At 43.1% G+C, this 13,730-nt stretch overlaps 1 protein-coding gene across 1 annotated transcript; it reads left to right on the top strand.

The window, feature by feature from the left end:
• Positions 1–399: 399 nt before the first annotated feature.
• Positions 400–13,635, top strand: LOC125382905. Its single transcript, XM_048401114.1, has 2 exons — positions 400–1,170; positions 13,420–13,635. Exons 1-2 carry the CDS (start codon positions 541–543, stop codon positions 13,579–13,581), a joined length of 792 nt encoding a protein of 263 aa, XP_048257071.1. The 5' UTR covers positions 400–540; the 3' UTR covers positions 13,582–13,635.
• Positions 13,636–13,730: the final 95 nt, after the last annotated feature.

The raw sequence follows: 13,730 nt of genomic DNA, 5'->3' as shown, positions 1-13,730 counted from the left end.
TGGAAATGGGTTTGTCGCTTTATTTGACACACTCGTGCAATCTTTTCAATACGGTTTCACACCTATTCACTTCTAACAGTTTTTACTCGACGTGAATTATACCTTTGTTGTGCCAAATGAAGGTGTCAACAAGTTTCTCTTTTCACCTGGTTGCCTTAAACCCTTTGAAGTTTGCGTCAGTTCAATGAATTCTTGCTTGATCTTGGGGCCATATTGATAGATCCTTGTCTCATCACCCAGCACCATAAAACGAAAACGTTCTGCTGGTTATGTGTTAGAGAAGGTAACTACTTGTACTTTGGGTGCCATTGTCGCGATGGGACTGAGACGCTTTAGCCTCCTTGTGGTTTCAGTTTAGTTTTCACTTTGTATTGATTTGTTTCCTGATGGTCTGATGGTGCTAATACTGTGATGTTTTAGGAGTTTGTAATTTCGAAAAGAATTAATCTTCTTTATCGATCTTTATCGATAGCAAATTAAAGAGGTTAGTAAAATGATGAAGTTTGTCAATGTTTTTTGTGTTTCTTACAGAACATCGTCATGCGACCCAACTGGTGTCTCATCTGTCTGGTATTCCTATGCTTATGCAGCACATACCTCATTTATTGTAAACTGAAGAGGGATTTCAGAATGGATTTGACAAGGACTTCACAAATTGCATCAGAAAATAATAATGATAATGCAGAGAATAAAGCGAGATTTGTTACAAAAGATTTGACAAGGAACGTCACAAGAGATGCTTCAAGACCAGAAAACACAAAACAAAGTGTGAAGTATAAAAGGCGAAATCTTGTTACAGGAAATACAAGAGATGCTCCAAGACTCCAAAACATAAAACAAGGAAAGGATGGGTGTTGGGTCAGCAGGGAAAGTAACGGAGCCAGTAATTATACGGAGACAGACAGACGAGCAAAAGATCTATTTTTTGAAAGGTTATCACGGGAAGATAGAGAGAAATTTAGGGACCTCATTAGAACCTTCAGTGAACGTGTGCCTTCTAACATCACCTACTTCATCTATGGAGGAACTTTACTGGGTTCCTACTCCCATCACGGCTTTATTCCCTGGGACGACGACATGGACATCATTGTGAGGGAGAATGACAAACGAGCATTGATGACATTCCTGCAGTCCCTCCCACCCGAGTATGAAGTCAACAGTTCAAAGAAAGTAAGCTGGAAATTGTCTCACGCAAATTCTCTAATTGCTGGTGGCACGCCCTGGAAATATCCATTCCTCGATATATTTTTTTACTCTGAACACCCTTCATACATACAAGATTGTTTCCTTCAGAAAAAGATATACAACAAGAGTGACGTGTTTCCCTTGATAACACGGCCCTTCATGGGCATGCTGCTGCCCGCTCCAAGGAACACCCGCAAAGTGCTGGAACTGGTCTACACGATTGATGTATGTGTGTCGAATTCGTATGATCACAAACGGGAAGAGCGTGTGCCATTGAAATGTTTGGCAAGAATTCCTTGTTCTTTTCTGAAAGATACGTTTCCATTTGTAACCAGAAAGATATCAGATAACAAAACTATTGAAGTGTTGGAAAATAACCACAGCATCTCGGAACACCTGATATAATTCTGGTGTATGTGATTCACATACCAGTACATGTCTTTTATTCCCGTATCAGTGGAAAACTGGGGTGTTTTCATGATCCGGTTAGGTCTCGGATTTTTTCCTTTAATGAAAAAGCTTATTAATGTCCTTTTAATTTTTCATGTATGATGTATTAGACATTTCTGCTCTCGTGTAGAAGTAGACCTAGTAGAGGGTGAAGGTGATGTGGATGCAGTAAAGAATCACGTTGATGTAGATGTAGTAGAGGGTCACCCTGATGTAGATGTATTAGAGGGTCCCGCTGATGTAGATGTAGTAGAGGGTCACACTGATGTAGATGTAGTAGAGGGTCCCGCTGATTAAGATGTAGTAGGGGGTCACACTGATGTAGATGTAAAAGAGGGTCACACTGATGTAGATGTAGAAGGGGGTCCCGCTGATTTAGATGTAGTAGGGGGTCACACTGATGTTGACGTAGTAGAGGGTCACACTGATGTAGATGAAGTAGAGGGTCACACTGATGTAGATGTAGTAGAGGGTCACACTGATGTAGATGAAGTAGGGGGTCACACTGATGTAGATGTAGTAGGGGGTCACACTGATGTAGATGTAGAAGAGGGTCACACTGAAGTAGATGTAGTAGGGGGTCACACTGATGTAGATGTAGTAGGGGGTCACACTGATGTAGATGTAGTAGGGGGTCACACTGATGTAGATGTAGAAGAGGGTCACACTGATGTAGATGTAGTAAAGTTCACACTGATGTAGATGTAGTAGAGGGTCACACTGATGTAGATGTAGTGGAGGGCCACACTGATGTAGATGTAGTAGGGGGTCACACTGATGTAGATGTAGTAGAGGGTCACACTGATGTAGATGTAGTAGAGGGTCACACTGATCTAGATGTAGTAGGGGGTCACACTGATGTAGATATATTAGAGGGTCACACTGATGCAGATGTAGTAGAGGGTCCCGCTGATGTAGATGTAGTAGAGGGTTACACTGATGTAGATGTAGTAGAGGGTCACACTGATGTAGATGTAGTAGAGGGTTACACTGATGTAGATGTAGTAGGGGGTCACACTGATGTAGATGTAGTAGGCGGTCACACTGATGTAGATGTAGTAGGCGGTCACACTGATGTAGATGTAGTAGGGGTCACACTGATGTAGATGTAGTAGGCGGTCACACTGATGTAGATGTAGTAGGGGATCCCGCTGATTTAGATGTAGTAGAGGGTCACACTGATGTAGATGTAGTAGGGGGTCACACTGATGTAGATGTAGTAGGGGATCCCGCTGATTTAGATGTAGTAGAGGTCACACTGATGTAGATGTAGTAGGGGGTCACGTTGATGTAGATGTAGTAGGGGGTCACACTGATGTAGATGTAGTAGAGGGTCACACTGATGTAGATGTAGTAGAGGGTCCCGCTGATGTAGATGTAGTAGACGGTTACACTGATGTAGATGTAGTAGAGGGTCACACTGATGTAGATGTAGAAGAGGGTCACACTAATGTAGATATAGTAGAGGGTCACACTGATGTAGATGTAGTAGGGGGTCACACTGATGTAGATATATTAGAGGGTCACACTGATGTAGATGTAGTAGGGGGTCACACTGATGTAGATGTAGTAGAGGGTCCCGCTGATGTAGATGTAGTAGAGGGTCACACTGATGTAGATGTAGTAGAGGGTCCCGCTGATGTAGATGTAGTAGGGGGTCACACTGATGTAGATGTAAAAGAGGGTCAGACTGATGTAGATGTAGTAGAGGGTCCCGCTGATTTAGATGTAGTAGAGGGTCACACTGATGTAGATGTAGTAGAGGGTCACACTGATGTAGATGTAGTAGAGGGTCACACTGATGTAGATGTAGAAGAGTTTCCCGCTGATTTAGATGTAGTAGGGGGTCCCGCTGGTTTAGATGTAGTAGGGGGTCACACTGATGTTGACGTAGTAGAGGGTCACACTGATGTAGATGTAGTAGAGGGACACACTGATGTTGATGTAGTAGAGGGTCACACTGATGTAGATGTAGTAGAGGGTCACACTGATGTAGATGTAGTAGGGGGTCACTCTGATGTAGATGTAGTAGGGGGTCACACTGATGTAGATGTAGAAGAGGGTCACACTGATGTAGATGTAGTAAAGTTCACACTGATGTAGATGTAGTAGGGGGTCACACTGATGTAGATGTAGTGGAGGGTCACACTGATGTAGATGTAGTAGGGGGTCACACTGATGTAGATGTAGTAGAGGGTCCCGCTGATTTAGATGTAGTAGAGGGTCACACTGATGTAGATGTAGTAGAGGGTCACACTGATGTAGATGTAGTAGGGGGTCACTCTGATGTAGATGTAGTAGGGGGTCACACTGATGTAGATGTAGAAGAGGATCACACTGATGTAGATGTAGTAAAGTTCACACTGATGTAGATGTAGTAGGGGGTCACACTGATGTAGATGTAGTGGAGGGTCACACTGATGTAGATGTAGTAGGGGTCACACTGATGTAGATGTAGTAGAGGGTCACACTGATCTAGATGTAGTAGGGGGTCACACTGATGTAGATATATTAGAGGGTCACACTGATGCAGATGTAGTAGAGGGTCCCGCTGATGTAGTAGAGGGTTACACTGATGTAGATGTAGTAGAGGGTCACACTGATGTAGATGTAGTAGAGGGTCACACTGATGCAGATGTAGTAGGGGGTCACACTGATGTAGATGTAGTAGACGGTTACACTGATGTAGATATAGTAGAGGGTCACACTGATGTAGATGTAGTAGAGGGTCACACTGATGTAGATGTAGTAGGGGGTCACACTGATGTAGATGTAGAAGAGTTTCCCGCTGATTTAGATTTAGTAGGGGGTCCCGCTGGTTTAGATGTAGTAGGGGGTCACACTGATGTTGACGTAGTAGAGGGTCACACTGATGTAGATGTAGTAGAGGGACACACTGATGTTGATGTAGTAGAGGGTCACACTGATGTAGATGTAGTAGAGGGTCACACTTATGTAGATGTAGTAGGGGGTCACTCTGATGTAGATGTAGTAGGGGGTCACACTGATGTAGATGTAGAAGAGGGTCACACTGATGTAGATGTAGTAAAGTTCACACTGATGTAGATGTAGTAGGGGGTCACACTGATGTAGATGTAGTGGAGGGTCACACTGATGTAGATGTAGTAGGGGGTCACACTGATGTAGATGTAGTAGAGGGTCCCGCTGATTTAGATGTAGTAGAGGGTCACACTGATGTAGATGTAGTAGAGGGTCACACTGATGTAGATGTAGTAGGGGGTCACTCTGATGTAGATGTAGTAGGGGGTCACACTGATGTAGATGTAGAAGAGGGTCACACTGATGTAGATGTAGTAAAGTTCACACTGATGTAGATGTAGTAGGGGGTCACACTGATGTAGATGTAGTGGAGGGTCACACTGATGTAGATGTAGTAGGGGTCACACTGATGTAGATGTAGTAGAGGGTCACACTGATCTAGATGTAGTAGGGGGTCACACTGATGTAGATATATTAGAGGGTCACACTGATGCAGATGTAGTAGAGGGTCCCGCTGATGTAGATGTAGTAGAGGGTTACACTGATGTAGATGTAGTAGAGGGTCACACTGATGTAGATGTAGTAGAGGGTCACACTGATGCAGATGTAGTAGGGGGTCACACTGATGTAGATGTAGTAGGGGTCACACTGATGTAGATGTAGTAGGGGGTCACACTGATGTAGATGTAGTAGAGGGTCACACTGATGTAGATGTAGTAGGCGGTCACACTGATGTAGATGTAGTAGGGGGTCACACTGACGTAGATGTAGTAGGGGGTTACACTGATGTAGATGTAGTAGAGGGTTACACTGATGTAGATGTAGTAGAGGGTCACACTGATGCAGATGTAGTAGAGGGTCACACTGATGTAGATGTAGTAGGGGATCCCGCTGATTTAGATGTAGTAGAGGGTCACACTGATGTAGATGTAGTAGGGGGTCACGTTGATGTAGATGTAGTAGGGGGTCACACTGATGTAGATGTAGTAGAGGGTCACACTGATGTAGATGTAGTAGGGGTCACGTTGATGTAGATGTAGCAGGGGGTCACACTGTTGTAGATGTAGTAGAGGGTCACACTGATGTAGATGTAGTAGAGGGTCCCGCTGATGTAGATGTAGTAGACGGTTACACTGATGTAGATGTAGTAGAGGGTCACACTGATGTAGATGTAGAAGAGGGTCACACTAATGTAGATATAGTAGAGGGTCACACTGATGTAGATGTAGTAGGGGGTCACACTGATGTAGATATATTAGAGGGTCACACTGACGTAGATGTAGTAGAGGGTCACACTGATGTAGATGTAGTAGAGGGTCCCGCTGATGTAGATGTAGTAGAGGGTCACACTGATGTAGATGTAGTAGAGGGTCCCGCTGATGTAGATGTAGTAGGGGGTCACACTGATGTAGATGTAAAAGAGGGTCAGACTGATGTAGATGTGGTAGAGGGTCCCGCTGATTTAGATGTAGTAGAGGGTCACACTGATGTAGATGTAGTAGAGGGTCACACTGATGTAGATGTAGTAGGGGGTCACACTGATGTAGATGTAGAAGAGTTTCCCGCTGATTTAGATGTAGTAGGGGGTCCCGCTGGTTTAGATGTAGTAGAGGGTCACACTGATGTTGACGTAGTAGAGGGTCACACTGATGTAGATGTAGTAGAGGGACACACTGATGTAGATGTAGTAGAGGGTCACACTGATGTAGTAGAGGGTCACACTGATGTAGATGTAGTAGAGGGTCACACTGATGTAGATGTAGTAGAGGGTCACACTGATGTAGATGTAGAAGAGGGTCACACTGATGTAGAATGAATGAATGAATGAATGATCTTTATTTCCTCCATTAATTTCGGAGAGTGATATACATTTGGAATCATGTTAACACAGCATATTTACACGAACATTATATTATGCAGAGAAATTGGCAATACTGAATATTTACATGTCCTGGTCCTGGTATGAGATATACTGTCTATAGATAGAGCAGTGATCGCAGGTTCCAGGAGCTTATGTCTCGTGATACAGAAGATATGAATTCAGCCCATCTGTCAAGGCTCATATCCTCTACAATAGGGGTTATACCACCTAGCAATGTCACAAGTTTGACTTCGTCATCTGCACAGTCCTCAATACGCATGTATTGTTCGAGGTTTAAAGAGTCAAATAGATGTTCATAGAGGGTGTTCCTTGCATCAGCTAAAGCTGTACAACATAGCAGTTGGTGCTTTATTATGTCATCGCACTCCTCGTCACACATTAAACACTGTCCAGGTGTTATTGGTAGTGTTCCTAGTTTCACAAGTGCATACATTGGTCTAGTTGGTATATTGTACAGAATACACATATTCCACAGTCTATGAGGTACAAGCTTACTGTGAATTTTAATAAATCTGTTTAATTCAGGGTGATCTCGCAGACACGTGTGCCAATGAGCAGTTTCATGTTCTGTTATTTTAGTCTGTACGGTTTTGTTCCACCAACCAATGATAACGCTTAAGCGAAAGGATATACTGTGGGTATCTGCCACATTCCCCAAGTCCAATACCATTTGGGGTAGATGATCGAACCCTTATTACACGTGCACACGCATAAAGACGAACTTTTTCTATACACTCATATTTTCTATAGCCCAATATTTCTGATCAATAAAGTAAAATTGGCATTATCTTTGTATAAAAGAATTGACAGTATTAATTACTGGGCAGATTATAATATTTTAACTTTGTTGGATTGACTTCAACACTTCCTCAGCCTTAACAAATGTAGATTCTAGATATTTATTCCAACTCAAAGTCCTAGTAAACAATTAATATTCCAAGGTAAGTATAAGATGAAAATACCTCTGTGCTTCTTTGTATATCCATTTCTCTAATTTTGATCATTTCCTACCGCTTTTAAAAACAAGAACTTTAGTTTTATTTAGATTGACGGACAGTGAACACTTGTCACAATAATTTTCCCAAATATTGATTTTACCTTGAAGACCAATTACCGAATCAGAGAAAAGGACCACAACGTCAGCAAAAAGTAAAAGGAATATTTCTATTAGATCTGGATATAACTGTATGCCATTTAAAGATTTAAGCTTATTTAAAGAACAAGTTCATTTGTGAAAAAAAGAGAACAAGAATGAGCTTAGTACACAACCCGAGTCAATCAAGTGACTGGTGTTATGACCATTGATCCACTCCTTCGGGTTCGACGCCACGATATCAACCACGTCACAAGGTCACGTGACCAGCCAATCCATGGAAGTGACTGCCAGTATGTAAGGTATGAAAATTCCAAATAAATATTTTGAAATAAGTTTTAACGTTTAATAACTGCCAGTTCCTGTGAATGAGTGAGTGGTTTTGGTTGAACAGTACTTCAGCTATACCACTGCACTTCAGATTTACATGGTAGAAAAGACTGAAGTGAACACGAGCACACATACATGCGCTATACTAGGTGTGCCACAAGAACACACTACACTATGTGTGATATGTCAGGGAGTGCGATCTGACCTTCACCTCTCTTGTCCAGGTCAAGGAATCTCTGTGGAAACACAACTGAGTCAGGTAATCGTCCATGTGACAAAAGCGAGGCGTGTGTTCTCGGGTTGTTCTGTGTGTTCTCGGGTTGTTCTGTGTGTTCTCGGTTTGTTCTGTGTGTTCTCGGGTTTTTCTGTGTGTTCTCGGGTTGTTCTGTGTGTTCTCGGGTTTGTCTGTGTGTTTTCGGGTTTGTCTGTGTGTTCTCGGGTTTGTCTGTCTGTTCTCGGGTTTGTCTGTGTGTTCTCGGGTTGTTCTGTGCGTTCTCGGGTTTGTCTGTGTGTTCTCGGGTTGTTCTGTGTGTTCTCGGGTTGTTCTGTGTGTTCTCGGGTTTGTCTGTGTGTTCTCGGGTTTGTCTGTGTGTTCTCGGGTTGTTCTGTGTGTTCTCGGGTTGTCTGTGTGTTCTCGGGTTTGTCTGTGTTCTCGGGTTTGTCTGTGTGTTCTCGGGTTGTTCTGTGTGTTCTCGGGTTTGTCTGTGTGTTCTCGGGTTTGTCTGTGTGTTCTCGGGTTTGTCTGTGTGTTCTCGGGTTGTTCTGTGTGTTCTCGGGTTTGTCTGTGTGTTCTCGGGTTGTTCTGTGTGTTCTCGGGTTGTTCTGTGTGTTCTCGGTTTGCTCTGTGTGTTCTCAGGTTGTTCTGTGTGTTCTCAGGTTGCCTCTGTTTTCTCGGGTTTGTCTGTGTGTTCTCGGGTTTGTCTGTGTGTTCTCGGGTTTGTCTGTGTGTTCTCGGTTTGATCTCGGGTTTGTCTGTGTGTTCTCGGGTTGTTCTGTGTGTTCTCGGTTTGTTCTGTGTGTTCTCGGTTTGTTCTGTGTGTTCTCGGTTTTATCTCGGGTTTGTCTGTGTGTTCTCGGGTTGTTCTGTGTGTTCTCGGGTTGTTCTGTGTCTTCTCGGGTTTGTCTGTGTGTTCTCGGGTTTGTCTGTGTGTTCTCGGGTTGTTCTGTGTGTTCTCGGGTTGTTCTGTGTGTTCTCGGTTTGTTCAATGTGTTCTCGGGTTTGTCTGTGTGGTCTCGGGTTTGTCTGTGTGTTCTCGGGTTTGTCTGTGTGTTCTCGGTTTGTTCTGTGTGTTCTCGGTTTGATCTGTGTGTTCTCGGTTTGATCTCGGGTTTGTCTGTGTGTTCTCGGTTTGTTCTGTGTGTTCTCGGGTTGTTCTGTGTGTTCTCGGTTTGTCTGTGTGTTCTCGGTTTGTCTGTGTGTTCTCGGGTTGTTCTGTGTGTTCTCGGTTTGTTCTGTGTGTTCTCGGGTTGTTCTGTGTGTTCTCGGTTTGTTCTGTGTGTTCTCGGGTTGTTCTGTGTGTTCTCGGGTTGTTCAATGTGTTCTCGGGTTGTTCTGTGTGTTCTCGGTTTGTTCTGTGTGTTCTCGGTTTGGTCTGTGTGGTCTCGGTTTGTCTGTGTGTTCTCGGGTTGTTCTGTGTGTTCTCGGTTTGTCTGTGTGTTCTCGGGTTGTTCTGTGTGTTCTCGGTTTGTTCTGTGTGTTCTCGGGTTGTTCTGTGTGTTCTCGGGTTGTTCTGTGTGTTCTCGGGTTGTTCTGTGTGTTCTCGGGTTGTTCTTTGTGTTCTCGGTTTGTTCTGTGTGTTCTCGGTTTGTTCTGTGTGTTCTCGGGTTGTTCTGTGTGTTCTCGGTTTGTCTGTGTGTTCTCGGTTTGTCTGTGTGTTCTCGGGTTGTTCTGTGTGTTCTCGGGTTGTTCTGTGTGTTCTCGGGTTGTTCAATGTGTTCTCGGGTTTGTCTGTGTGTTCTCGGGTTGTTCTGTGTGTTCTCGGGTTGTTCTGTGTGTTCTCGGGTTGTTCTGTGTGTTCTCGGGTTGTCTGTGTGTTCTCGGGTTGTCTGTGTGTTCTCGGGTTGTTCTGTGTGTTCTCGGGTTCTGTGTGTTCTCGGGTTGTTCAATGTGTTCTCGGGTTGTTCTGTGTGTTCTCGGTTTGTTCTGTGTGTTCTCGGGTTGTTCTGTGTGTTCTCGGTTTGTCTGTGTGTTCTCGGTTTGTCTGTGTGTTCTCGGGTTTGTGTGTTCTCGGTTTGATCTCGGGTTTGTCTGTGTGTTCTCGGTTTGATCTCGGGTTTGTCTGTGTGTTCTCGGTTTGATCTCGGGTTGTTCTTTCTATGTGTTCTCGGGTTGTTCTCGGGTTGTCTATGTGTTCTCAGGTTGTTCTGTGTGTTCTCGGGTTCTGTGTGTTCTCGGGTTGTTCAATGTGTTCTCGGGTTGTTCTGTGTGTTCTCGGTTTGTTCTGTGTGTTCTCGGGTTGTTCTGTGTGTTCTCGGTTTGTCTGTGTGTTCTCGGTTTGTCTGTGTGTTCTCGGGTTTGTGTGTTCTCGGTTTGATCTCGGGTTTGTCTGTGTGTTCTCGGTTTGATCTCGGGTTTGTCTGTGTGTTCTCGGTTTGTTCTCGGGTTGTTCTTTCTATGTGTTCTCGGGTTGTTCTTTCTGTGTGTTCTCGGTTTGATCTGTGTGTTCTCGGATTGTTCTTTGTGTTCTCGGTTTGCTCTGTGTTTTCTGTTAGTTCTGTGTGTGGTCGTCTAGATGGTGACAGGTCACTGTGTCCTCTCAGTGGTAAGTAGTTTTGCGCACGTGCCATTGCGCAGTGTTGTGTTGACATTACGCGACTGCCACTTCCTTACTGCACGCTATCCATGATTCGATGTCTGTATTTGCAGCCCTGTTTTAAAAGTGAACCATTTCATGACAAATCTTAATATTATCTAACTAACGGGACCGGGTGGTCAGGCGCGCTGACTTGGTTGATGTATGTCATCGAACCTCATTTGCGTAGATCAATGCTCATGATATCAGTCACTTGATTGTCTGGTCCAGATTTGATTATTTACAGACCGCCATCATATAGCTGTAATATCGCCGGGTTCGGCGTTAAACAACAAACAAACAAACAACAACAATAATGTTATCTGAATGTGCAGACGTAACTGACGTTGCCTGGGTTAGAAATACAATGTTGACAGTAATGAACCCTGGGTAGACGAGTTCACAGCTCAGAACATCAGTAGATTACAGCACTGACCAGTTTCAGTTTCACAGCAGTAACTGCAAAATCTACGTTGCTGCAAATAGCAAGAAAGCTCTTTGCAATCTTAGTGGAAAAAACCTGCTCGAATGACATGGGCCTTCCTCTCGTCACTGTCCACATGTCTAGCATACAACTTGAAGCATGCTCGATTGTATTCAAAAATTGGTGAAATGTAGACATCAATCCTGGAGCTGTTGGAATACTGCGCGACATAATAGAAACGTTGACTTTTGGAAAGTTACATATAAAGCGAAGAACCCCTTTCCATATCCAATAGAAAGCTCTGCATAAGGCAGAGTCGATTGTACAATTCCGACTATATCATGAGCATGTGCTTATCAATCACTATCAAATATGATGATACCAGGTGTTCGCGAAAAGGTGAGCAGCGGTCACAAACACATACAAAGGGAAGTCAATTGCAAAGAAGGGAACATTTGGTACAAGTCAAAATAGGGAATTGCATCGGACATCATGTTTGTCACTGATGCTTAAAATTTCGAAATGTCCTCAACATGTCTACCATAAAACATTTTGAACGCTTCACCGTGGACTTGAACGCTCTTTGAAATCTTAGTAGAAAGAGCATGCTCGATTGTACCTGAAAAGTTGTGAAATGTAAACATCGAAGGTTGTAGCTGATGGAATATTGCTCGACATGAAGGGAAAGTCGACTATTGGAAAGTTGAAGTCATCCGACTTGTCATACAGTGTTTTGGAGACTGTTTTGTCACTCTGAATCTTTATGCATGGATCTAAATATTGAGACATGAGGCGGCCTCACTGGTCTCCTTTCTTTCTAGTTCAGGTGGGTAAATCAGTAGATGGGAATTGGCTATTTATTTGTAATTATCCCTCTTGTCACACGGTCCTGTGGAGTATTTCTAACTCAGTGGAGTAAATGAGTGTGAATTGACTATTTGACAAAATTATTGAACGTCATCAGATTATGTATATACCACCAAGTTTTGAAAAGGGTACACGGTACATAAACCTTTTCCGCGGTTTTCGGAACGAGACGGCATAAATGTTTTCCTTCGGTTTGGGGTGAAATCAGTGTCACCTGAAAAATCTGTCATTCTGGCAATATCTGACACTTTGTCAACCTCCATATCTACTTCAGTAAGGGTCTCAGTGCTTGCTGTACACACACACACCCTAGCATAAGGGCTTTAGCTTTCCATTTTATATCAAAATATAGATCTGGATATGTCTTTTTTAATGCACGAGCAAACGGTTTCGGTTTTCGCTTTTTTATAAGTGTTCCCAAATTATCCTCGTGACTGCGGGAGGATGAAGCTAAATCCTGATATGTTGGGACACTTATAGCTTTGCATTCCATGAGTGCATCTGCCAATCATCGGAGATTTACCTTGTCCTTCATCTCACAATAGTCTCAGATGGATTATTTTTTCCAACTGTTTCATAGCGTGACATTGTGTCATCAAAGTCGCACGCCAATTGGTGGTTTGTGGAATCGTTGCTTTCTTTCATTGCTTGGATAACCGCTGACTTAAATTTTGAAGGTGACAATTCATTACAAAACTTCCAAAAGGAACGATTTTGTTTCTGGTTGTCAGAGGAGGCAATGATACTGGCCCCACCGGCTTCTGATAGGGCATCTTGTTGTTCAAGATTATCAAGAAGTAATGTCCCTTCCAGTCTCAAGTCTTGAGTAAGTGGTTGCCAGAGTTCCTTGATGGCTCCGTGGACATCTTCCATTGCAGACATCCTGGAAACGTCACCTATTAAGAAGAAAATGTTAAGATCATTCAGACATTAGTTTTTGCTTATACTTATGTATTTATGAGAATGATGTCAACATGTTTTTGCGTTTTGTTATATGGCAGTGTATTTTATTGCTAAACAATGATTGTAACTGTGTTAACATTATTTCTTTTGAGATTCAATAGACGTTCGTTGCATTTGGTTTGGGCAGTGACCAGTCGTAAGAAAGTTCGGGTCGTATGCCGCGGACGGTGATAGTATGTTATAGAAACATATGGATAGTTCTGTAATGTTCTAGTGCTGCTTCACTGTATAGAAACTTCGTACCACTTTATTTTGTACTGCAATTGTAATTGCTGTGCAGTAATTTGTATTGATTTGTATACCTAGTTCATTTTTGTAATACATTTGTTGATTTCACACAAGTCCTTTTACGTACACATTTCTGGGTTAACATATTATTTCAATTTGGGAATCGATACGTCACAATATATATTTTCTCCCATTTTATGTCTAGCTACAGGATTCTCTGCCTGAAACTCTGCGTCAAGAAATCATCCATGTGAGTCAACTGCATCTTGAGGTGCTCCTGGGTCACTTCAGCATCCATCTGGGAACGTATCATGTCGACCAATCTCTCCGTATGCTGTTTCAAACAGTTAATAAAACTTTCTTTTAAAGCAAGTCGTTGGTCTTTGGGAATTCCTTGTCGACGCCTGCTTTCTTTACAACATCTTCGACGACGAAGGACATGTACTTATCCTATTGTGATGACGCCGTGACTACTGAAACAAAATATCCATAGACAGACACGTGTTCAACGTCATT

This window comes from Haliotis rufescens, unplaced genomic scaffold, assembly GCF_023055435.1.
Source record: "Haliotis rufescens isolate VD_foot unplaced genomic scaffold, xgHalRufe1.0.p SCAF_21, whole genome shotgun sequence".
Taxonomy (NCBI): domain Eukaryota; kingdom Metazoa; phylum Mollusca; class Gastropoda; order Lepetellida; family Haliotidae; genus Haliotis; species Haliotis rufescens.
Note: the sequence above shows the minus strand (reverse complement) of the source record. Positions and strands in the feature narration are given on the sequence as shown.

What these genes read in the sequence shown, in the direction of transcription:
- LOC125382905 (XM_048401114.1), top strand. Translation starts at nt 541, where the DNA reads ATGCGACCCAACTGGTGTCTCATCTGTCTGGTATTCCTATGCTTATGC. An exon ending in AAGTCAACAGTTCAAAGAAA is followed by an intron (nt 1,171 to 13,419) that starts GTAAGCTGGAAA and finishes TTTTATGTCTAG; the next exon opens with CTACAGGATTCTCTGCCTGA.